Source organism: Haliotis rufescens, unplaced genomic scaffold (assembly GCF_023055435.1).
Source record: "Haliotis rufescens isolate VD_foot unplaced genomic scaffold, xgHalRufe1.0.p SCAF_7, whole genome shotgun sequence".
NCBI lineage: Eukaryota > Metazoa > Mollusca > Gastropoda > Lepetellida > Haliotidae > Haliotis > Haliotis rufescens.
The window spans coordinates 6,491,870-6,516,632 of record NW_025964361.1 but is presented as its reverse complement, the minus strand read 5'-3'; the positions used below and the strand labels follow the sequence as shown (position 1 = coordinate 6,516,632).

General features: G+C 41.8%; 4 protein-coding genes and 1 long non-coding RNA gene across 10 annotated transcripts; all 5 read left to right on the top strand.

Moving 5' to 3' along the window:
• The first annotated feature begins 1,211 nt into the window (after positions 1–1,211).
• Positions 1,212–5,399, top strand: LOC125376041. Of its 3 annotated transcripts, XM_048387316.1 has the most exons (4): positions 1,212–1,276; positions 4,211–4,312; positions 4,747–4,826; positions 5,003–5,399. In XM_048387316.1, exons 2-4 carry the CDS (start codon positions 4,288–4,290, stop codon positions 5,270–5,272), a joined length of 375 nt encoding a protein of 124 aa, XP_048243273.1. In that variant the 5' UTR covers positions 1,212–1,276; positions 4,211–4,287; the 3' UTR covers positions 5,273–5,399. The 3 variants fall into 3 exon arrangements, with proteins under 3 accessions (XP_048243273.1, XP_048243272.1, XP_048243270.1); XM_048387315.1 differs by lacking the exon at positions 1,212–1,276 and having other exon boundaries at positions 3,915–4,312; XM_048387313.1 differs by lacking the exons at positions 1,212–1,276; positions 4,211–4,312 and having other exon boundaries at positions 4,372–4,826.
• A 1,854-nt stretch (positions 5,400–7,253) lies between these two features.
• LOC125376163 lies at positions 7,254–8,882 on the top strand. Of its 2 annotated transcripts, XM_048388004.1 has the most exons (3): positions 7,254–7,800; positions 8,235–8,314; positions 8,491–8,875. In XM_048388004.1, exons 1-3 carry the CDS (start codon positions 7,776–7,778, stop codon positions 8,758–8,760), a joined length of 375 nt encoding a protein of 124 aa, XP_048243961.1. In that variant the 5' UTR covers positions 7,254–7,775; the 3' UTR covers positions 8,761–8,875. The 2 variants fall into 2 exon arrangements, with proteins under 2 accessions (XP_048243961.1, XP_048243960.1); XM_048388003.1 differs by lacking the exon at positions 7,254–7,800 and having other exon boundaries at positions 7,825–8,314; positions 8,491–8,882.
• Positions 8,883–10,649: 1,767 nt separating this feature from the next.
• LOC125376162 lies at positions 10,650–12,402 on the top strand. Of its 2 annotated transcripts, XM_048388001.1 has the most exons (3): positions 10,650–11,320; positions 11,755–11,834; positions 12,011–12,395. In XM_048388001.1, exons 1-3 carry the CDS (start codon positions 11,296–11,298, stop codon positions 12,278–12,280), a joined length of 375 nt encoding a protein of 124 aa, XP_048243958.1. In that variant the 5' UTR covers positions 10,650–11,295; the 3' UTR covers positions 12,281–12,395. The 2 variants fall into 2 exon arrangements, with proteins under 2 accessions (XP_048243958.1, XP_048243957.1); XM_048388000.1 differs by lacking the exon at positions 10,650–11,320 and having other exon boundaries at positions 11,335–11,834; positions 12,011–12,402.
• A 2,052-nt stretch (positions 12,403–14,454) lies between these two features.
• Positions 14,455–15,915, top strand: LOC125376165. 2 transcript variants are annotated; one of them, XM_048388012.1, is made up of 3 exons: positions 14,455–14,852; positions 15,287–15,366; positions 15,543–15,912. In XM_048388012.1, exons 1-3 carry the CDS (start codon positions 14,828–14,830, stop codon positions 15,810–15,812), a joined length of 375 nt encoding a protein of 124 aa, XP_048243969.1. In that variant the 5' UTR covers positions 14,455–14,827; the 3' UTR covers positions 15,813–15,912. The 2 variants fall into 2 exon arrangements, with proteins under 2 accessions (XP_048243969.1, XP_048243968.1); XM_048388011.1 differs by lacking the exon at positions 14,455–14,852 and having other exon boundaries at positions 14,868–15,366; positions 15,543–15,915.
• A 1,903-nt stretch (positions 15,916–17,818) lies between these two features.
• On the top strand, positions 17,819–18,993 carry LOC125376167. The gene is made up of 2 exons (XR_007219079.1): positions 17,819–18,365; positions 18,800–18,993. It is a non-coding gene; the product is annotated as an uncharacterized LOC125376167 (long non-coding RNA).
• Positions 18,994–24,763: the final 5,770 nt, after the last annotated feature.

Genomic DNA, 24,763 nt, shown 5'->3' with positions numbered 1-24,763 from the left:
CCCCCTTCCAAAGGAACATGAAATGGTCGGCCCCTCAGGCCTAGTGTAGTAAAAACCAATATGCTTGTCATTTATCTTTCTCTCCTATTAGCTATTTTCTTTTGTCGTCGTGTTTCCAGATTAGAAATCAAACCAAATAAGAACTGTCGCTGCACACGTTGGAAAATACCAGTACCATTGAACTTTTATTTTATCCCTGTAGGCTTGGGAATAATTCCCAAATCCCACTTGGATTATCAGAGATTTGCATTCTTACTAGCCTGCTAGCCCGTGTCAGTTTGTCGAATGTAAAAGGTATTGTGAAGGCTAGTATAATAGAGGGTCGTTATATGGTATCGCTATTCGGCATAGCAAACGTTTAAGGTTAATGTCCATCTCATAGTGAACAAAATTCACCCTGTTTCGGGTAATGGAGGCACGAAAAACACCCAGTTTCACCTGCACAATTTTTTCAAACTCTGAACTGATGTAGGCAACGTTTCAGTTGTAAGATACAACTTAATACCGGTGTTCAGACGAAATAAACCCGGCAGTTTTCACCCTTGGCAATGCCATTAGGCTTTACCACGCCGGAAGCTGGCGATGAGCCTCGTTCTGACTCATCGAACTCCGTAACGTAGTTACCGTTGCCGTTATCGACGTCCCTTCTGTTTTCAACAGAAAAACGATCGCTTTTGCTCCGCTGACCTCTACGTTTCGCTCACTGCTGTATCATTCCAAGTGTGTCTTCTTCCAAGATGAATACAAGGCTTCACATTCAAGGTATTTAAGATCACAATTATTCCACTTAACAGTATTAACATGCTAAATTAGACGTGAAATTGGTCGTTGTTAGGCAGCAGTATCGGGACTGAAGATGGCGGCCGCCATTTGCAATTGTCATAACTGGAAATGTTAGATTGTAAACTTGACATGTGGTTCTCAGATGAAACCTGTTCGTACATTATAGTGTCGGGCGATGTTGTACAGATGTAAGATAACCCGTATTCCGTGAAAGGCAGCTGTTTGGCCCATTTTATTGGTTAAATGTCGTCTTGCAGCACATCCCGTAACCCTACATACACTTGGACTTCGAGGTGTCAAAGGGCCGAGGTCGAGTGGCATACTGTAGCTGTCAGAAGTCATGAATTGTGATTTTTTGAACGTAGCCGTCGGCGTACATTTAACTGAGGCTAGCTTTCGTTTTTCTTTTTCAGCTCGGGAGAACATAATTCGCTATTATGGCACTCCTGCGGCTGTGAGTTTGTGGCCGTCTCAGGATGAGGAGTCCGACTGTGTATGTAGTTTTACATGCCCACCCTATAAATTCTTCCGTCTAGTATAGCTGATTTGTTGCACATTAAGTCTGCCCAGTCCCTATAATAAAGTGTGAGTCGTTTTCTTTGCAAAAGTATCCCGTATTTCTGTCTCACTTGACTTCCTTTGTCCCTCCCTCCACCCCTCGATGTGTAGCGTTCCCTGGCTGTGTCCCCTTCCCGTTGTCCCGACCCCCTGAGCGTTTTCACTCCGTTCTGGGCCCGCCCTGTCTACGGTGAGACGCTCCCCGCCCCCGTCACCATCAACCACGCCGCTTACTACCCTGCCCCAAGTGACGACGATGACAGTGACTACTGGGTGTACGAGGACGAGGACGACCACAGCTTTTTGGATGACAGAGAGATTCATCCCCTTAGAAAGGCGCTGACGAGAGCGGCTGCCTTCTTCAGGAAGATCTTCTCTTAGACTCCTTATCCTTTTAATGTCTGAATGTGTGCAAGTGAGTGAAAAATGAGGAGGTGTGTATGTATGTATGTATGTATGTATGTATGTATGTATGTATGTATGTATGTATGTATGTATGTATGTGTGCGTTTGTGTGAGAGTAAATATAAGTTTGAATGAACATGCATGTGTGTGTATGTATAAGTGTGTGAGAAAGAGAGACTGAATGAATATGTATGTTTGTGTGTGTGTGTGTGTGTGTGTGTGTGTATTGTGTGCGTGTGTGAGAGTAAATGAAAGATTGAATCGGCATGTCTGTCTGTCTGTCTGTATGCATGTATGTGTGTGTATTTGTGTGTGAGTGTGAGAGAGTGAATGAGCATGTATGTATAATAATGTGTGTATGTATGTTTGTATGTGTGAGAGGGAGAGTGGATGTATGTTAGAGGTGAGGGTTAGAGTGAATGAACGAGCATACATGAATGAGAGAGAGAGAGAGAGAGAGAGTGAGAGAGAGAGAGAGAGAGACTACCATTCCATATACCCGCTCTTAGCGTATTTTTGGCGTATTTTTAGGCTCACAGTTTTGGCCCAACTTTCAGTTTCCTTTCGGCAAACCTCTTGGCTTATTAGCATGGCACAAGACCATACTTTCTATACAATTTTGGCCCGTTTTTGGATCTCCCTTGAGGCATATTACTTTCGACTTTCGGTCATCTGAATAAATGTTTCTGTAATGTATACACAAGTCGTCTGTTTTCTCTACAGTGTTTCTTCCTTACAGCTAATAATATATGGGCGACAGCAGCATCGCAATATTGGCCAAATCCCAAGATTTCCGAACATGAGACATAAATTCATATGGATATTGTTAAAAAGTGAATGCTGCCTCTATATTGCTGTGCTGCTGTGTCCCAATTTCATGATCTGCACTTAGCAGAAGATTTCTAAATAGGTGGGGTTACCTTAAGATCAGACACTTCTAAATGTATATGTGGCGACAATTGTGACACGGGATATTCTCCGAGGACAGCTCTCTGATACTTTGTTATCTGGAATAAATTTTATATTCCAATATAATAGCTAATCGTTTCTAATGTAACAATAATTGTGGCTTCCTTTATAAAGGAGTGCGAATCGAGAATTGCCTTTCTTCTCTAAAACACAAGTGTCGCCACATGGGATATATTACGAGCACTTCACCCAACTAATAGCAGTAGTCGGACAAGGGATTGAGAGTGATCTCCCTTCGCCTCAGTCAATATTGGATTCCACTCGTCTCATCACCTTACTGCTGGTCTTTTGGCCCGTGGTCTTCAGAAATTGCAGAGGGCATGCTTTTATACATAGGCCGAGGCCAGGCGCAAGTAGAAAGCCTATATTGACACCCACTTGTATGCAAGAGTAGATTAATATATATATATATATATATATATATATATATATATATATATATATATATATATATATATATATATATATATATATGACGTAATATTCGTATCTGGCATTCTACAAAAATACCTAAATGATACAAGGGGTCTGAATTCTACCCCTGTACGTCCACATCAAGGTTTTCAAAATGGGACGGTCAATAGGATTTCTCTGACTGTGAGTGTGTGGGTGGCTAGGCTTTTTTCAGAAAAAAATATATTGTCTCCAAAGTTGATTGAAAACTAAATATGCTTCCATCTGTTGGACAAAAAGAACATGTCGGCCACCAAAAATACGTTGTTGCAAGGTGGGTTTTTGAAAAATGTTTTATTTAGGCTCATAGTTTATATTAACTGATTTTGCATTTGTAGCTGCAAAATATCTAGTCTCCATACAAAATCCAACGTCGCCCACTCCCCCTTCCAAAGGAACATGAAATGGTCGGCCCCTCAGGCCTAGTGTAGTAAAAACCAATATGCTTGTCATTTATCTTTCTCTCCTATTAGCTATTTTCTGTGGTCGTCGTGTTTCCAGATTAGAAATCAAACCAAATAAGAACTGTCGCTGCACACGTTGGAAAATACCAGTACCATTGAACTTTTATTTTATCCCTGTAGGCTTGGGAATAATTCCCAAATCCCACTTGGATTATCAGAGATTTGCATTCTTACTAGCCTGCTAGCCCGTGTCAGTTTGTCGAATGTAAAAGGTATTGTGAAGGCTAGTATAATAGAGGGTCGTTATATGGTATCACTATTCGGCATAGCAAACGTTTAAGGTTAATGTCCATCTCATAGTGAACAAAATTCACCCTGTTTCGGGTAATGGAGGCACGAAAAACACCCAGTTTCACCTGCACAATTTTTTCAAACTCTGAACTGATGTAGGCAACGTTTCAGTTGTAAGATACAACTTAATACCGGTGTTCAGACGAAATAAACCCGGCAGTTTTCACCCTTGGCAATGCCATTAGGCTTTACCACGCCGGAAGCTGGCGATGAGCCTCGTTCTGACTCATCGAACTCCGTAACGTAGTTACCGTTGCCGTTATCGACGTCCCTTCTGTTTTCAACAGAAAAACGATCGCTTTTGCTCCGCAGACCTCTACGTTTCGCTCACTGCTGTATCATTCCAAGTGTGTCTTCTTCCAAGATGAATACAAGGCTTCACATTCAAGGTATTTAAGATCACAATTATTCCACTTAACAGTATTAACATGCTAAATTAGACGTGAAATTGGTCGTTGTTAGGCAGCAGTATCGGGACTGAAGATGGCGGCCGCCATTTGCAATTGTCATAACTTGAAATGTTAGATTGTAAACTTGACATGTGGTTCTCAGATGAAACCTGTTCGTACATTATAGTGTCGGGCGATGTTGTACAGATGTAAGATAACCCGTATTCCGTGAAAGGCAGCTGTTTGGCCCATTTTATTGGTTAAATGTCGTCTTGCAGCACATCCCGTAACCCTACATACACTTGGACTTCGAGGTGTCAAAGGGCCGAGGTCGAGTGGCATACTGTAGCTGTCAGAAGTCATGAATTGTGATTTTTTGAACGTAGCCGTCGGCGTACATTTAACTGAGGCTAGCTTTCGTTTTTCTTTTTCAGCTCGGGAGGACATAATTCGCTATTATGGCACTCCTGCGGCTGTGAGTTTGTGGCCGTCTCAGGATGAGGAGTCCGACTGTGTATGTAGTTTTACATGCCCACCCTATAAATTCTTCCGTCTAGTATAGCTGATTTGTTGCACATTAAGTCTGCCCAGTCCCTATAATAAAGTGTGAGTCGTATTCTTTGCAAAAGTATCCCGTATTTCTGTCTCACTTGACTTCCTTTGTCCCTCCCTCCACCCCTCGATGTGTAGCGTTCCCTGGCTGTGTCCCCTTCCCGTTGTCCCGACCCCCTGAGCGTTTTCACTCCGTTCTGGGCCCGCCCTGTCTACGGTGAGACGCTCCCCGCCCCCGTCACCATCAACCACGCCGCTTACTATCCTGCCCCAAGTGACGACGATGACAGTGACTACTGGGTGTACGAGGACGAGGACGACCACAGCTTTTTGGATGACAGAGAGATTCATCCCCTTAGAAAGGCGCTGACGAGAGCGGCTGCCTTCTTTAGGAAGATCTTCTCTTAGACTCCTTATCCTTTTAATGTCTGAATGTGTGCAAGTGAGTGAATGAATGAGCAGGTGTGTATGTATGTATGTATGTATGTATGTATGTATGTATGTATGTATGTATGTATGTATGTATGTATGTATGTATGTATGTATGTATGTATGTATGTATGTATGTATGTGTGCGTTTGTGTGAGAGTAAATATAAGTTTGAATGAACATGCATGTGTGTGTATGTATAAGTGTGTGAGAGTAAATGAAAGATTGAATCGGCATGTCTGTCTGTCTGTCTGTATGCATGTATGTGTGTGTATTTGTGTGTGAGTGTGAGAGAGTGAATGAGCATGTATGTATAATAATGTGTGTATGTATGTTTGTATGTGTGAGAGGGAGGTGGATGCATGTTAGAGGTGAGGGTTAGAGTGAATGAACGAGCATACATGTATGAGGAGAGAGAGAGAGAGAGAGAGAGAGAGAGAGAGAGAGAGAGAGAGAGAGAGAGAGAGAGAGAGAGACTACCATTCCATATACCCGCTCTTAGCGTATTTTTGGCGTATTTTTAGGCTCACAGTTTTGGCCCAACTTTCAGTTTCCTTTCGGCAAACCTCTTGGCTTATTAGCATGGCACAAGACCATACTTTCTATACAATTTTGGCCCGTTTTTGGATCTCCCTTGAGGCATATTACTTTCGACTTTCGGTCATCTGAATAAATGTTTCTGTAATGTATACACAAGTCGTCTGTTTTCTCTACAGTGTTTCTTCCTTACAGCTAATAATATATGGGCGACAGCAGCATCGCAATATTGGCCAAATCCCAAGATTTCCGAACATGAGACATAAATTCATATGGATATTGTTAAAAAGTGAATGCTGCCTCTATATTGCTGTGCTGCTGTGTCCCAATTTCATGATCTGCACTTAGCAGAAGATTTCTAAATAGGTGGGGTTACCTTAAGATCAGACACTTCTAAATGTTTATGTGGCGACAATTGTGACACGGGATATTCTCCGAGGACAGCTCTCTGATACTTTGTTATCTGGAATAAATTTTATATTCCAATATAATAGCTAATCGTTTCTAATGTAACAATAATTGTGGCTTCCTTTATAAAGGAGTGCGAATCGAGAATTGCCTTTCTTCTCTAAAACACAAGTGTCGCCACATGGGATATATTACGAGCACTTCACCCAACTAATAGCAGTAGTCGGACAAGGGATTGAGAGTGATCTCCCTTCGCCTCAGTCAATATTGGATTCCACTCGTCTCATCACCTCACTGCTGGTCTTTTGGCCCGTGGTCTTCAGAAATTGCAGAGGGCATGCTTTTATACATAGGCCGAGGCCAGGCGCAAGTAGAAAGCCTATATTGACACCCACTTGTATGCAAGAGTAGATTAATATATATATATATATATATATATGACGTAATATTCGTATCTGGCATTCTACAAAAATACCTAAATGATACAAGGGGTCTGAATTCTACCCCTGTACGTCCACATCAAGGTTTTCAAAATGGGACGGTCAATAGGATTTCTCTGACTGTGAGTGTGTGGGTGGCTAGGATTTTTTCAGAAAAAAATATATTGTCTCCAAAGTTGATTGAAAACTAAATATGCTTCCATCTGTTGGACAAAAAGAACATGTCGGCCACCAAAAATACGTTGTTGCAAGGTGGGTTTTTGAAAAATGTTTTATTTAGGCTCATAGTTTATATTAACTGATTTTGCATTTGTAGCTGCAAAATATCTAGTCTCCATACAAAATCCAACGTCGCCCACTCCCCCTTCCAAAGGAACATGAAATGGTCGGCCCCTCAGGCCTAGTGTAGTAAAAACCAATATGCTTGTCATTTATCTTTCTCTCCTATTAGCTATTTTCTGTGGTCGTCGTGTTTCCAGATTAGAAATCAAACCAAATAAGAACTGTCGCTGCACACGTTGGAAAATACCAGTACCATTGAACTTTTATTTTATTCCTGTAGGCTTGGGAATAATTCCCAAATCCCACTTGGATTATCAGAGATGTGCATTCTTACTAGCCTGCTAGCCCGTGTCAGTTTGTCGAATGTAAAAGGTATTGTGAAGGCTAGTATAATAGAGGGTCGTTATATGGTATCGCTATTCGGCATAGCAAACGTTTAAGGTTAATGTCCATCTCATAGTGAACAAAATTCACCCTGTTTCGGGTAATGGAGGCACGAAAAACACCCAGTTTCACCTGCACAATTTTTTCAAACTCTGAACTGATGTAGGCAACGTTTCAGTTGTAAGATACAACTTAATACCGGTGTTCAGACGAAATAAACCCGGCAGTTTTCACCCTTGGCAATGCCATTAGGCTTTACCACGCCGGAAGCTGGCGATGAGCCTCGTTCTGACTCATCGAACTCCGTAACGTAGTTACCGTTGCCGTTATCGACGTCCCTTCTGTTTTCAACAGAAAAACGATCGCTTTTGCTCCGCTGACCTCTACGTTTCGCTCACTGCTGTATCATTCCAAGTGTGTCTTCTTCCAAGATGAATACAAGGCTTCACATTCAAGGTATTTAAGATCACAATTATTCCACTTAACAGTATTAAGATGTTAAATTAGACGTGAAATTGGTCGTTGTTAGGCAGCAGTATCGGGACTGAAGATGGCGGCCGCCATTTGCAATTGTCATAACTGAAAATGTTAGATTGTAAACTTGACATGTGGTTCTCAGATGAAACCTGTTCGTACATTATAGTGTCGGGCGATGTTGTACAGATGTAAGATAACCCGTATTCCGTGAAAGGCAGCTGTTTGGCCCATTTTATTGGTTAAATGTCGTCTTGCAGCACAGCCCGTAACCCTACATACACTTGGACTTCGAGGTGTCAAAGGGCCGAGGTCGAGTGGCATACTGTAGCTGTCAGAAGTCATGAATTGTGATTTTTTGAACGTAGCCGTCGGCGTACATTTAACTGAGGCTAGCTTTCGTTTTTCTTTTTCAGCTCGGGAGGACATAATTCGCTATTATGGCACTCCTGCGGCTGTGAGTTTGTGGCCGTCTCAGGATGAGGAGTCCGACTGTGTATGTAGTTTTACATGCCCACCCTATAAATTCTTCCGTCTAGTATAGCTGATTTGTTGCACATTAAGTCTGCCCAGTCCCTATAATAAAGTGTGATTCGTTTTCTTTGCAAAAGTATCCCGTATTTCTATCTCACTTGACTTCCTTTGTCCCTCCCTCCACCCCTCGATGTGTAGCGTTCCCTGGCTGTGTCCCCTTCCCGTTGTCCCGACCCCCTGAGCGTTTTCACTCCGTTCTGGGCCCGCCCTGTCTACGGTGAGACGCTCCCCGCCCCCGTCACCATCAACCACGCCGCTTACTATCCTGCCCCAAGTGACGACGATGACAGTGACTACTGGGTGTACGAGGACGAGGACGACCACAGCTTTGTGGATGACAGAGAGATTCATCCCCTTAGAAAGGCGCTGACGAGAGCGGCTGCCTTCTTTAGGAAGATCTTCTCTTAGACTCCTTATCCTTTTAATGTCTGAATGTGTGCAAGTGAGTGAATGAATGAGCAGGTGTGTATGTATGTATGTATGTATGTATGTATGTATGTATGTATGTATGTATGTATGTATGTATGTATGTATGTATGTATGTATGTATGTATGTGTGTATGTGTGCGTTTGTGTGAGAGTAAATATAAGTTTGAATGAACATGCATGTGTGTGTATGTATAAGTGTGTGAGAAAGAGAGACTGAATGAATATGTATGTTTATGTGTGTGTGTGTGTGTATTGTGTGCGTGTGTGAGAGTAAATGAAAGATTGAATCGGCATGTCTGTCTGTCTGTCTGTATGCATGTATGTGTGTGTATTTGTGTGTGAGTGTGAGAGAGTGAATGAGCATGTATGTATAATAATGTGTGTATGTATGTTTGTATGTGTGAGAGGGAGAGTGGATGTATGTTAGAGGTGAGGGTTAGAGTGAATGAACGAGCATACATGTATGAGAGAGAGAGAGAGAGAGAGAGAGAGAGAGAGAGAGAGAGAGAGACTACCATTCCATATACCCGCTCTTAGCGTATTTTTGGCGTATTTTTAGGCTCACAGTTTTGGCCCAACTTTCAGCTTCCTTTCGGCAAACCTCTTGGCTTATTAGCATGGCACAAGACCATACTTTCTATACAATTTTGGCCCGTTTTTGGATCTCCCTTGAGGCATATTACTTTCGACTTTCGGTCATCTGAATAAATGTTTCTGTAATGTATACACAAGTCGTCTGTTTTCTCTACAGTGTTTCTTCCTTACAGCTAATAATATATGGGCGACAGCAGCATCGCAATATTGGCCAAATCCCAAGATTTCCGAACATGAGACATAAATTCATATGGATATTGTTAAAAAGTGAATGCTGCCTCTATATTGCTGTGCTGCTGTGTCCCAATTTCATGATCTGCACTTAGCAGAAGATTTCTAAATAGGTGGGGTTACCTTAAGATCAGACACTTCTAAATGTTTATGTGGCGACAATTGTGACACGGGATATTCTCCGAGGACAGCTCTCTGATACTTTGTTATCTGGAATAAATTTTATATTCCAATATAATAGCTAATCGTTTCTAATGTAACAATAATTGTGGCTTCCTTTATAAAGGAGTGCGAATCGAGAATTGCCTTTCTTCTCTAAAACACAAGTGTCGCCACATGGGATATATTACGAGCACTTCACCCAACTAATAGCAGTAGTCGGACAAGGGATTGAGAGTGATCTCCCTTCGCCTCAGTCAATATTGGATTCCACTCGTCTCATCACCTCACTGCTGGTCTTTTGGCCCGTGGTCTTCAGAAATTGCAGAGGGCATGCTTTTATACATAGGCCGAGGCCAGGCGCAAGTAGAAAGCCTATATTGACACCCACTTGTATGCAAGAGTAGATTAATATATATATATATATATATGACGTAATATTCGTATCTGGCATTCTACAAAAAATACCTAAATGATACAAGGGGTCTGAATTCTACCCCTGTACGTCCACATCAAGGTTTTCAAAATGGGACGGTCAATAGGATTTCTCTGACTGTGAGTGTGTGGGTGGCTAGGACTTTTTCAGAAAAAAATATATTGTCTCCAAAGTTGATTGAAAACTAAATATGCTTCCATCTGTTGGACAAAAAGAACATGTCGGCCACCAAAAATACGTTGTTGCAAGGTGGGTTTTTGAAAAATGTTTTATTTAGGCTCATAGTTTATATTAACTGATTTTGCATTTGTAGCTGCAAAATATCTAGTCTCCATACAAAATCCAACGTCGCCCACTCCCCCTTCCAAAGGAACATGAAATGGTCGGCCCCTCAGGCCTAGTGTAGTAAAAACCAATATGCTTGTCATTTATCTTTCTCTCCTATAAGCTATTTTCTGTGGTCGTCGTGTTTCCAGATTAGAAATCAAACCAAATAAGAACTGTCGCTGCACACGTTGGAAAATACCAGTACCATTGAACTTTTATTTTATCCCTGTAGGCTTGGGAATAATTCCCAAATCCCACTTGGATTATCAGAGATGTGCATTCTTACTAGCCTGCTAGCCCGTGTCAGTTTGTCGAATGTAAAAGGTATTGTGAAGGCTAGTATAATAGAGGGTCGTTATATGGTATCGCTATTCGGCATAGCAAACGTTTAAGGTTAATGTCCATCTCATAGTGAACAAAATTCACCCTGTTTCGGGTAATGGAGGCACGAAAAACACCCAGTTTCACCTGCACAATTTTTTCAAACTCTGAACTGATGTAGGCAACGTTTCAGTTGTAAGATACAACTTAATACCGGTGTTCAGACGAAATAAACCCGGCAGTTTTCACCCTTGGCAATGCCATTAGGCTTTACCACGCCGGAAGCTGGCGATGAGCCTCGTTCTGACTCATCGAACTCCGTAACGTAGTTACCGTTGCCGTTATCGACGTCCCTTCTGTTTTCAACAGAAAAACGATCGCTTTTGCTCCGCTGACCTCTACGTTTCGCTCACTGCTGTATCATTCCAAGTGTGTCTTCTTCCAAGATGAATACAAGGCTTCACATTCAAGGTATTTAAGATCACAATTATTCCACTTAACAGTATTAACATGCTAAATTAGACGTGAAATTGGTCGTTGTTAGGCAGCAGTATCGGGACTGAAGATGGCGGCCGCCATTTGCAATTGTCATAACTGGAAATGTTAGATTGTAAACTTGACATGTGGTTCTCAGATGAAACCTGTTCGTACATTATAGTGTCGGGCGATGTTGTACAGATGTAAGATAACCCGTATTCCGTGAAAGGCAGCTGTTTGGCCCATTTTATTGGTTAAATGTTGTCTTGCAGTACAGCCCGTAACCCTACATACACTTGGACTTCGAGGTGTCAAAGGGCCGAGGTCGAGTGGCATACTGTAGCTGTCAGAAGTCATGAATTGTGATTTTTTGAACGTAGCCGTCGGCGTACATTTAACTGAGGCTAGCTTTCGTTTTTCTTTTTCAGCTCGGGAGGACATAATTCGCTATTATGGCACTCCTGCGGCTGTGAGTTTGTGGCCGTCTCAGGATGAGGAGTCCGACTGTGTATGTAGTTTTACATGCCCACCCTATAAATTCTTCCGTCTAGTACAGCTGATTTGTTGCACATTAAGTCTGCCCAGTCCCTATAATAAAGTGTGATTCGTTTCCTTTGCAAAAGTATCCCGTATTTCTATCTCACTTGACTTCCTTTGTCCCTCCCTCCACCCCTCGATGTGTAGCGTTCCCTGGCTGTGTCCCCTTCCCGTTGTCCCGACCCCCTGAGCGTTTTCACTCCGTTCTGGGCCCGCCCTGTCTACGGTGAGACGCTCCCCGCCCCCGTCACCATCAACCACGCCGCTTACTATCCTGCCCCAAGTGACGACGATGACAGTGACTACTGGGTGTACGAGGACGAGGACGACCACAGCTTTGTGGATGACAGAGAGATTCATCCCCTTAGAAAGGCGCTGACGAGAGCGGCTGCCTTCTTTAGGAAGATCTTCTCTTAGACTCCTTATCCTTTTAATGTCTGAATGTGTGCAAGTGAGTGAATGAATGAGCAGGTGTGTATGTATGTATGTATGTATGTATGTATGTATGTATGTATGTATGTATGTATGTATGTATGTATGTATGTATGTATGTATGTATGTATGTATGTGTGCGTTTGTGTGAGAGTAAATATAAGTTTGAATGAACATGCATGTGTGTGTATGTATAAGTGTGTGAGAAAGAGAGACTGAATGAATATGTATGTTTGTGTGTGTGTGTGTGTGTGTGTGTATTGTGTGCGTGTGTGAGAGTAAATGAAAGATTGAATCGGCATGTCTGTCTGTCTGTCTGTATGCATGTATGTGTGTGTATTTGTGTGTGAGTGTGAGAGAGTGAATGAGCATGTATGTATAATAATGTGTGTATGTATGTTTGTATGTGTGAGAGGGAGAGTGGATGTATGTTAGAGGTGAGGGTTAGAGTGAATGAACGAGCATACATGTATGAGAGAGAGAGAGAGAGAGAGAGAGAGAGAGAGAGAGAGAGAGAGAGAGAGAGACTACCATTCCATATACCCGCTCTTAGCGTATTTTTGGCGTATTTTTAGGCTCACAGTTTTGGCCCAACTTTCAGCTTCCTTTCGGCAAACCTCTTGGCTTATTAGCATGGCACAAGACCATACTTTCTGTACAATTTTGGCCCGTTTTTGGATCTCCCTTGAGGCATATTACTTTCGACTTTCGGTCATCTGAATAAATGTTTCTGTAATGTATACACAAGTCGTCTGTTTTCTCTACAGTGTTTCTTCCTTACAGCTAATAATATATGGGCGACAGCAGCATCGCAATATTGGCCAAATCCCAAGATTTCCGAACATGAGACATAAATTCATATGGATATTGTTAAAAAGTGAATGCTGCCTCTATATTGCTGTGCTGCTGTGTCCCAATTTCATGATCTGCACTTAGCAGAAGATTTCTAAATAGGTGGGGTTACCTTAAGATCAGACACTTCTAAATGTTTATGTGGCGACAATTGTGACACGGGATATTCTCCGAGGACAGCTCTCTGATACTTTGTTATCTGGAATAAATTTTATATTCCAATATAATAGCTAATCGTTTCTAATGTAACAATAATTGTGGCTTCCTTTATAAAGGAGTGCGAATCGAGAATTGCCTTTCTTCTCTAAAACACAAGTGTCGCCACATGGGATATATTACGAGCACTTCACCCAACTAATAGCAGTAGTCGGACAAGGGATTGAGAGTGATCTCCCTTCGCCTCAGTCAATATTGGATTCCACTCGTCTCATCACCTTACTGCTGGTCTTTTGGCCCGTGGTCTTCAGAAATTGCAGAGGGCATGCTTTTATACATAGGCCGAGGCCAGGCGCAAGTAGAAAGCCTATATTGACACCCACTTGTATGCAAGAGTAGATTAATATATATATATATATATATATGACGTAATATTCGTATCTGGCATTCTACAAAAAATACCTAAATGATACAAGGGGTCTGAATTCTACCCCTGTACGTCCACATCAAGGTTTTCAAAATGGGACGGTCAATAGGATTTCTCTGACTGTGAGTGTGTGGGTGGCTAGGATTTTTTCAGAAAAAAATATATTGTCTCCAAAGTTGATTGAAAACTAAATATGCTTCCATCTGTTGGACAAAAAGAACATGTCGGCCACCAAAAATACGTTGTTGCAAGGTGGGTTTTTGAAAAATGTTTTATTTAGGCTCATAGTTTATATTAACTGATTTTGCATTTGTAGCTGCAAAATATCTAGTCTCCATACAAAATCCAACGTCGCCCACTCCCCCTTCCAAAGGAACATGAAATGGTCGGCCCCTCAGGCCTAGTGTAGTAAAAACCAATATGCTTGTCATTTATCTTTCTCTCCTATAAGCTATTTTCTGTGGTCGTCGTGTTTCCAGATTAGAAATCAAACCAAATAAGAACTGTCGCTGCACACGTTGGAAAATACCAGTACCATTGAACTTTTATTTTATCCCTGTAGGCTTGGGAATAATTCCCAAATCCCACTTGGATTATCAGAGATGTGCATTCTTACTAGCCTGCTAGCCCGTGTCAGTTTGTCGAATGTAAAAGGTATTGTGAAGGCTAGTATAATAGAGGGTCGTTATATGGTATCACTATTCGGCATAGCAAACGTTTAAGGTTAATGTCCATCTCATAGTGAACAAAATTCACCCTGTTTCGGGTAATGGAGGCACGAAAAACACCCAGTTTCACCTGCACAATTTTTTCAAACTCTGAACTGATGTAGGCAACGTTTCAGTTGTAAGATACAACTTAATACCGGTGTTCAGACGAAATAAACCCGGCAGTTTTCACCCTTGGCAATGCCATTAGGCTTTACCACGCCGGAAGCTGGCGATGAGCCTCGTTCTGACTCATCGAACTCCGTAACGTAGTTACCGTTGCCGTTATCGACGTCCCTTCTGTTTTCAACAGAAAAACGATCGCTTTTGCTCCGCTGACCTCTACGTTTCGCTCACTGCTGTATCATTCCAAGTGTGTCTTCTTCCAAGATGAATACAAGGCTTCACATTCAAGGTATTTAAGATCACAATTATTCCACTTAACAGTATTAACATGCTAAATTAGACGTGAAATTGGTCGTTGTTAGGCAGCAGTATCGGGACTGAAGATGGCGGCCGCCATTTGCAATTGTCATAACTGAAAATGTTAGATTGTAAACTTGACATGTGGTTCTCAGATGAAACCTGTTCGTACATTATAGTGTCGGGCGATGTTGTACAGATGTAAGATAACCCGTATTCCGTGAAAGGCAGCTGTTTGGCCCATTTTATTGGTTAAATGTCGTCTTGCAGCACAGCCCGTAACCCTACATACACTTGGACTTCGAGGTGTCAAAGGGCCGAGGTCGAGTGGCATACTGTAGCTGTCAGAAGTCATGAATTGTGATTTTTTGAACGTAGCCGTCGGCGTACATTTAACTGAGGCTAGCTTTCGTTTTTCTTTTTCAGCTCGGGAGGACATAATTCGCTATTATGGCACTCCTGCGGCTGTGAGTTTGTGGCCGTCTCAGGATGAGGAGTCCGACTGTGTATGTAGTTTTACATGCCCACCCTATAAATTCTTCCGTCTAGTATAGCTGATTTGTTGCACATTAAGTCTGCCCAGTCCCTATAATAAAGTGTGATTCGTTTCCTTTGCAAAAGTATCCCGTATTTCTATCTCACTTGACTTCCTTTGTCCCTCCCTCCACCCCTCGATGTGTAGCGTTCCCTGGCTGTGTCCCCTTCCCGTTGTCCCGACCCCCTGAGCGTTTTCACTCCGTTCTGGGCCCGCCCTGTCTACGGTGAGACGCTCCCCGCCCCCGTCACCATCAACCACGCCGCTTACTATCCTGCCCCAAGTGACGACGATGACAGTGACTACTGGGTGTACGAGGACGAGGACGACCACAGCTTTGTGGATGACAGAGAGATTCATCCCCTTAGAAAGGCGCTGACGAGAGCGGCTGCCTTCTTTAGGAAGATCTTCTCTTAGACTCCTTATCCTTTTAATGTCTGAATGTGTGCAAGTGAGTGAATGAATGAGCAGGTGTGTATGTATGTATGTATGTATGTATGTATGTATGTATGTATGTATGTATGTGTGCGTTTGTGTGAGAGTAAATATAAGTTTGAATGAACATGCATGTGTGTGTATGTATAAGTGTGTGAGAAAGAGAGACTGAATGAATATGTATGTTTGTGTGTGTGTGTGTGTGTGTGTATTGTGTGCGTGTGTGAGAGTAAATGAAAGATTGAATCGGCATGTCTGTCTGTCTGTCTGTCTGTATGCATGTATGTGTGTGTATTTGTGTGTGAGTGTGAGAGAGTGAATGAGCATGTATGTATAATAATGTGTGTATGTATGTTTGTATGTGTGAGAGGGAGAGTGGATGCATGTTAGAGGTGAGGGTTAGAGTGAATGAACGAGCATACATGTATGAGAGAGAGAGAGAGAGAGAGAGAGAGAGAGAGAGAGAGAGAGAGAGAGAGAGAGAGAGACTACCATTCCATATACCCGCTCTTAGCGTATTTTTGGCGTATTTTTAGGCTCACAGTTTTGGCCCAACTTTCAGTTTCCTTTCGGCAAACCTCTTGGCTTATTAGCATGGCACAAGACCATACTTTCTATACAATTTTGGCCCGTTTTTGGATCTCCCTTGAGGCATATTACTTTCGACTTTCGGTCATCTGAATAAATGTTTCTGTAATGTATACACAAGTCGTCTGTTTTCTCTACAGTGTTTCTTCCTTACAGCTAATAATATATGGGCGACAGCAGCATCGCAATATTGGTCAAATCCCAAGATTTCCGAACATGAGACATAAATTCATATGGATATTGTTAAAAAGTGAATGCTGCCTCTATATTGCTGTGCTGCTGTGTCCCAATTTCATGATCTGCACTGAGCAGAAGATTTCTAAATAGGTGGGGTTACCTTAAGATCAGACACTTCTTAATGTTTATGTGGCGACAATTGTGACACGGGATATTCTCCGAGGACAGCTCTCTGATACTTTGTTATCTGGAATAAATTTTATATTCCAATATAATAGCTAATCGTTTCTAATGTAACAATAATTGTGGCTTCCTTTATAAAGGAGTGCGAATCGAGAATTGCCTTTCTTCTCTAAAACACAAGTGTCGCCACATGGGATATATTACGAGCACTTCACCCAACTAATAGCAGTAGTCGGACAAGGGAATGAGAGTGATCTCCCTTCGCCTCAGTCAATATTGGATTCCACTCGTCTCATCACCTTACTGCTGGTCTTTTGGCCCGTGGTCTTCAGAAATTGCAGAGGGCATGCTTTTATACATAGGCCGAGGCCAGGCGCAAGTAGAAAGCCTATATTGACACCCACTTGTATGCAAGAGTAGATTAATATATATATATATATATATATATATATATATATATATATGACGTAATATTCGTATCTGGCATTCTACAAAAATACCTAAATGATACAAGGGGTCTGAATTCTACCCCTGTACGTCCACATCAAGGTTTTCAAAATGGGACGGTCAATAGGATTTCTCTGACTGTGAGTGTGTGGGTGGCTAGGATTTTTTCAGAAAAAAATATATTGTCTCCAAAGTTGATTGAAAACTAAATATGCTTCCATCTGTTGGACAAAAAGAACATGTCGGCCACCAAAAATACGTTGTTGCAAGGTGGGTTTTTGAAAAATGTTTTATTTAGGCTCATAGTTTATATTAACTGATTTTGCATTTGTAGCTGAAAAATATCTAGTCTCCATACAAAATCCAACGTCGCCCACTCCCCCTTCCAAAGGAACATGAAATGGTCGGCCCCTCAGGCCTAGTGTAGTAAAAACCAATATGCTTGTCATTTATCTTTCTCTCCTATTAGCTATTTTCTGTGGTCGTCGTGTTTCCAGATTAGAAATCAAACCAAATAAGAACTGTCGCTGCACACGTTGGAAAATACCAGTACCATTGAACTTTTATTTTATTCCTGTAGGCTTGGGAATAATTCCCAAATCCCACTTGGATTATCAGAGATGTGCATTCTTACTAGCCTGCTAGCCCGTGTCAGTTTGTCGAATGTAAAAGGTATTGTGAAGGCTAGTATAATAGAGGGTCGTTATATGGTATCGCTATTCGGCATAGCAAACGTTTAAGGTTAATGTCCATCTCATAGTGAACAAAATTCACCCTGTTTCGGGTAATGGAGGCACGAAAAACACCCAGTTTCACCTGCACAATTTTTTCAAACTCTGAACTGATGTAGGCAACGTTTCAGTTGTAAGATACAACTTAATACCGGTGTTCAGACGAAATAAACCCGGCAGTTTTCACCCTTGGCAATGCCATTAGGCTTTACCACGCCGGAAGCTGGCGATGAGCCTCGTTCTGACTCATCGAACTCCGTAACGTAGTTACCGTTGCCGTTATCGACGTCCCTTCTGTTTTCAACAGAAAAACGATCGCTTTTGCTCCGCTGACCTCTACGTTTCGCTCACTGCTGTATCATTCCAAGTGTGTCTTCTTCCAAGATGAATACAAGGCTTCACATTCAAGGTATTTAAGATCACAATTATTCCACTTAACAGTATTAAGATGTTAAATTAGACGTGAAATTGGTCGTTGTTAGGCAGCAGTATCGGGACTGAAGATGGCGGCCGCCATTTGCAATTGTCATAACTGAAAATGTTAGATTGTAAACTTGACATGTGGTTCTCAGATGAAACCTGTTCGTACATTATAGTGTCGGGCGATGTTGTACAGATGTAAGATAACCCGTATTCCGTGAAAGGCAGCTGTTTGGCCCATTTTATTGGTTAAATGTCGTCTTGCAGCACAGCCCGTAACCCTACATACACTTGGACTTCGAGGTGTCAAAGGGCCGAGGTCGAGTGGCATACTGTAGCTGTCAGAAGTCATGAATTGTGATTTTTTGAACGTAGCCGTCGGCGTACATTTAACTGAGGCTAGCTTTCGTTTTTCTTTTTCAGCTCGGGAGGACATAATTCGCTATTATGGCACTCCTGCGGCTGTGAGTTTGTGGCCGTCTCAGGATGAGGAGTCCGACTGTGTATGTAGTTTTACATGCCCACCCTATAAATTCTTCCGTCTAGTATAGCTGATTTGTTGCACATTAAGTCTGCCCAGTCCCTATAATAAAGTGTGATTCGTTTTCTTTGCAAAAGTATCCCGTATTTCTGTCTCACTTGACTTCCTTTGTCCCTCCCTCCACCCCTCGATGTGTAGCGTTCCCTGGCTGTGTCCCCTTCCCGTTGTCCCGACCCCCTGAGCGTTTTCACTCCGTTCTGGGCCCGCCCTGTCTACGGTGAGACGCTCCCCGCCCCCGTCACCATCAACCACGCCGCTTACTATCCTGCCCCAAGTGACAACGATGACAGTGACTACTGGGTGTACGAGGACGAGGACGACCACAGCTTTGTGGATGACAGAGAGATTCATCCCCTTAGAAAGGCGCTGACGAGAGCGGCTGCCTTCTTTAGGAAGATCTTCTCTTAGACTCCTTATCCTTTTAATGTCTGAATGTGTGCAAGTGAGTGAATGAATGAGCAGGTGTGTATGTATGTATGTATGTATGTATGTATGTATGTATGTATGTATGTATGTATGTATGTATGTGTGCGTTTGTGTGAGAGTAAATATAAGTTTGAATGAACATGCATGTGTGTGTATGTATAAGTGTGTGAGAAAGAGAGACTGAATGAATATGTATGTTTGTGTGTGTGTGTGTGTGTGTATTGTGTGCGTGTGTGAGAGTAAATGAAATATTGAATCGGCATGTCTGTCTGTCTGTCTGTATGCATGTATGTGTGTGTATTTGTGTGTGAGTGTGAGAGAGTGAATGAGCATGTATGTATAATAATGTGTGTATGTATGTTTGTATGTGTGAGAGGGAGAGTGGATGCATGTTAGAGGTGAGGGTTAGAGTGAATGAACGAGCATACATGTATGAGAGAGAGAGAGAGAGAGAGAGAGAGAGAGAGAGAGAGAGAGAGAGAGAGAGAGAGAGAGAGAGAGAGACTACCATTCCATATACCCGCTCTTAGCGTATTTTTGGCGTATTTTTAGGCTCACAGTTTTGGCCCAACTTTCAGTTTCCTTTCGGCAAACCTCTTGGCTTATTAGCATGGCACAAGACCATACTTTCTATACAATTTTGGCCCGTTTTTGGATCTCCCTTGAGGCATATTACTTTCGACTTTCGGTCATCTGAATAAATGTTTCTGTAATGTATACACAAGTCGTCTGTTTTCTCTACAGTGTTTCTTCCTTACAGCTAATAATATATGGGCGACAGCAGCATCGCAATATTGGCCAAATCCCAAGATTTCCGAACATGAGACATAAATTCATATGGATATTGTTAAAAAGTGAATGCTGCCTCTATATTGCTGTGCTGCTGTGTCCCAATTTCATGATCTGCACTTAGCAGAAGATTTCTAAATAGGTGGGGTTACCTTAAGATCAGACACTTCTAAATGTTTATGTGGCGACAATTGTGACACGGGATATTCTCCGAGGACAGCTCTCTGATACTTTGTTATCTGGAATAAATTTTATATTCCAATATAATAGCTAATCGTTTCTAATGTAACAATAATTGTGGCTTCCTTTATAAAGGAGTGCGAATCGAGAATTGCCTTTCTTCTCTAAAACACAAGTGTCGCCACATGGGATATATTACGAGCACTTCACCCAACTAATAGCAGTAGTCGGACAAGGGATTGAGAGTGATCTCCCTTCGCCTCAGTCAATATTGGATTCCACTCGTCTCATCACCTCACTGCTGGTCTTTTGGCCCGTGGTCTTCAGAAATTGCAGAGGGCATGCTTTTATACATAGGCCGAGGCCAGGCGCAAGTAGAAAGCCTATATTGACACCCACTTGTATGCAAGAGTAGATTAATATATATATATATATATATATATATGACGTAATATTCGTATCTGGCATTCTACAAAAATACCTAAATGATACAAGGGGTCTGAATTCTACCCCTGTACGTCCACATCAAGGTTTTCAAAATGGGATGGTCAATAGGATTTCTCTGACTGTGAGTGTGTGGGTGGCTAGGATTTTTTCAGAAAAAAATATATTGTCTCCAAAGTTGATTGAAAACTAAATATGCTTCCATCTGTTGGACAAAAAGAACATGTCGGCCACCAAAAATACGTTGTTGCAAGGTGGGTTTTTGAAAAATGTTTTATTTAGGCTCATAGTTTATAACTGATTTTGCATTTGTAGCTGAAAAATATCTAGTCTCCATACACAATCCAACGTTGCCCACTCCCCCTTCCAAAGGAACATGAAATGGTCGGCCCCTCAAGCCTAGTGTAGTAAAAACCAATATGCTTGTCATTTATCTTTCTCTCCTATTAGCTATTTTCTGTGGTCGTCGTGTTTCCAGATTAGAAATCAAACCAAATAAGAACTGTCGCTGCACACGTTTGTATATACCAGTACCATTTAACTTGCCGTTATAGCGCGCACGTGATTGCATCTCGTTTCGGTGATCGCTCGGCTTGATTGGAAGAGAGAAATATTTATCCAAAAATGATGAACAAAATATACTCCTGATAAGACATAGCTTACTACCTATCTGTCAAATTTCCCAAATTACAAATCTAAAACCTATTCGAGCTTTTTTTCCAAAAATGCTTAACCTTGTATATATCGTGGAATTCATAGTACACAGTGTTGAGAATAAACACGTGTAAATTTGCAGACGACAAATTGATAAAAGCATTTCTTATTAGCTGTAATGAATATAAAAATTGAGTGCGATACCAGAGAAAATAGAACACGTAATTTGTGTAACTGAAGCGGTGTGTCACGTGCTGTTTAGATGATGGCGATAACTGGTACAGTTGGTCGACGGTAAATCTCTATTTCCGCTGTTTTCATTCCCTGTCGTCGCGTTATAACCGAAATCTACTGATTTTTTTTCCAAAGGATGGAAATACGCGCATTTTCACACAAATCAATATTATTTGCACAGTTAACTTTGTACACGGAATATTTCAGATATAACATGAAAAAAATGGCGATAACTGGTCGGTGACCAGTAGTTTAAAATTTGGAGTGGACCCAAAATGGCCTTGATCCTTCCTTGCCCTCTTTTGAAAAAGTCCCAGCCTCGCATAACCGATTTAACATGTAACCGATTTGTGTCTGAGATACTATCCACGACGTTATTTTGAGCTCACTCACTCACTCACTCACCTTGGCGTGCAGTTATTCAAAACACAACTAATTTATTTATAAAAGATGTGACTTGTCAATTTTTGTAGTCATGTTGTTTAGATATATTGAACTGTTCACTATAATTATGTCACCAAACGAGTTAGTTGTACTGTTGTGATAGGTTTCCTTTTGGTATGCCCCTTTCGAGGTGGTGAGGTGACGCAGTTTAACATGGACACCCCACTCAAACACAATGTAATGACTCCGAGCCAACCAGGGCCCCGTTCCTCAAAGCGATCTTAGCGCTACGATGATCGTAAGCCTATGTTAAAGAATGAGACTTACGATCACCTTAGCACTAAGATCGCTTTGGGAAACAGGGCCCTGGGCCCCGTTCCACATAGCAATCTTAGCGCTACGATTGTCGTAAGTCTATGTTAAAGTATGGAAGTTACGATCACCTTAGCGCTAAGATCGCTTTGTGCAAGTGGGCCCAGTACTTGTTTTATCGACCCCCTCCATGCCGAGGACAAGGGTAACAGCAGGTACCATCTTTCAACGTCATATGGTATGCCTGGGATCGAACCACCGACCGCCAGCTCTCGGGGCAGACGCTCTATCAACTAGACCATGGATGCGATAGAGCTTTCGACGGTATAAAATTGTGGTATATTTTTTAAAAGTGGGCGCGCGAGTTCATACTCCACCTGTCTTCAAACTTATGTTTATTCAATGACATCTTTCAACATGTGTGTTATCATTGCATGGAAGTCAATCTCATGCTAAAATGTACCGTCACCATGTAAATTGTGAATGACAGTTTGTTGGTTGACATTTGAAATTTTCAGAAATTGAATTTGACCTAAAGCCATTGATACTGAGTGAGGGGCCCTTGATTATTTTAAAATTTAACATTTCTGCTGGTTATGTCCAACATTACACATGCCGTCTCTGTTCATTGTGTTTGATTCATATGGGTCAACTTGACCTGTCTTTCGTGAAAGTATTTGAGCTGTCGGAAAAAAACACGGACGAATAGTTTGAATATCTAAGAAATGACAGTGGAATAGTCCGAGACATCACATCGCCTTCTTTAACAGACAGAGGGAAAGGTGTCTCAATCGACTAAGACGCCGCGAATCGCCGTGCATGCAAAAGTTGCGTCCCTTCGACATGTCAAAAACCTATGTGTGTTCGAATCTCCGATAAACCCTGACTGTGTTTCTAGGTTTGTCAGCTCCATGGCTCCATGGCTCCATGGCTCCATTGTCAACATCTACATCACTTCAGACTTGCCTCCCTTACCAATTTAGCTGACACGCTGTGTTCAAAGCGAGTCAAACCCAGCTCACTCACTCACTATTTCACAGTCCCCGCTCAAGCTGACATGATAATGGGGTTGTTCCTGCGTTTCATATGGTTGACTGTGTGTCGTCATACCCCGATGGAGTGGATCGGTGCTCATGTCACTGGTTTGCCGGTAGCAGACTTGATTATTTACAGGCCGACGTCATGTAGTTGTACCTTGAACATTGCTGCCGACACCCAAAACATCATTTTTTTCATTCAGTACTTTCATAGTTGTATGTGGCTTTCAAGGTATAGGTAGCTCGTCTACCGACCCCCCAAATTTTCTCATTATTTTGACGTGATGTGTGGAAATAATATATTGTTTCATTGTTTAAAGAGCAATTCATTTTTGTTAAATTGATCGAGATAAAATTATTTTACCCTTTTCAAGTTTGCTAGGACTGAGTCTATAGTAATCCGACCAGTGTATATATACGATCAAATACAATTGTTCCTTATTCTGAATGTAGGAAATATGTTCGTGGTTGTTTGGAGCCGGAGTTCTGGTTATATGGTTATCTCCCTTTGACCACGGATTCTGTTCCACATCGCTCGAAGCGCCGCCACAAGCGAGCTTGGAGAAACAAGACATTCGTGTTTTGGTATATGACTCTTTAAACGTCTTTCGACAATTTGATATCATAAACAGAAACGGCGCAGATATATTTTCTCAGTTAAGTTCAGTATATTTCAGAAATAAAAAGTGAATATTGTTGTAACTGCCTGGTCTAAACAGTTTTATTTCATTTCACAAATGAGAACTATTGACTGGGCAATAGCCGATTTGTCTGTATGAAGCCCGTCACAAAACTACAAATGTTTGTTTGTTTGTTGTTAAACGACGCACTCAGCAATATTCAGGCTATATGACGGTGGTCTGTAAATCATCGAGCCCGGACCAGACAATCCAGTGATTGACATCATGAGCATCGATCCACGCAATTGGGATACGATGACATGCATCAAATCAAGTCAGCGAGCATGACCACCCGATCCCGTTAGTCGCCTCTTACGACAAGCATGGGTTGCTTAGACCTATTCTATCTCTGATCTTCACTGGTCTACGAATAATGTGTGTTAGGCCACCAGAAGTTCAAAGCGCGATTGATAGTATTGGCGTTACAACAACTGCTAAGTGTATGCTTAGTAAGAAAATAAGTTTACATTTTAATTATTTTAGATATTCAAAACCCAAAAGTATGGAAACGTCAGTCAGTTACGTGTGTAATACATTTGCAAATCCAGAATTAACATCTCTTAACATAGAAACAACAGTTTGTTTATGCCTATAAATAGAACACCGAAACAACACATGGAAACTACCTTCGAAGTAGTACCACAATTACAGGTCGAAGACCCGTGAAGATCAGGGGTAGAAAAGGTCTTCAGCAACCCACGCTTGC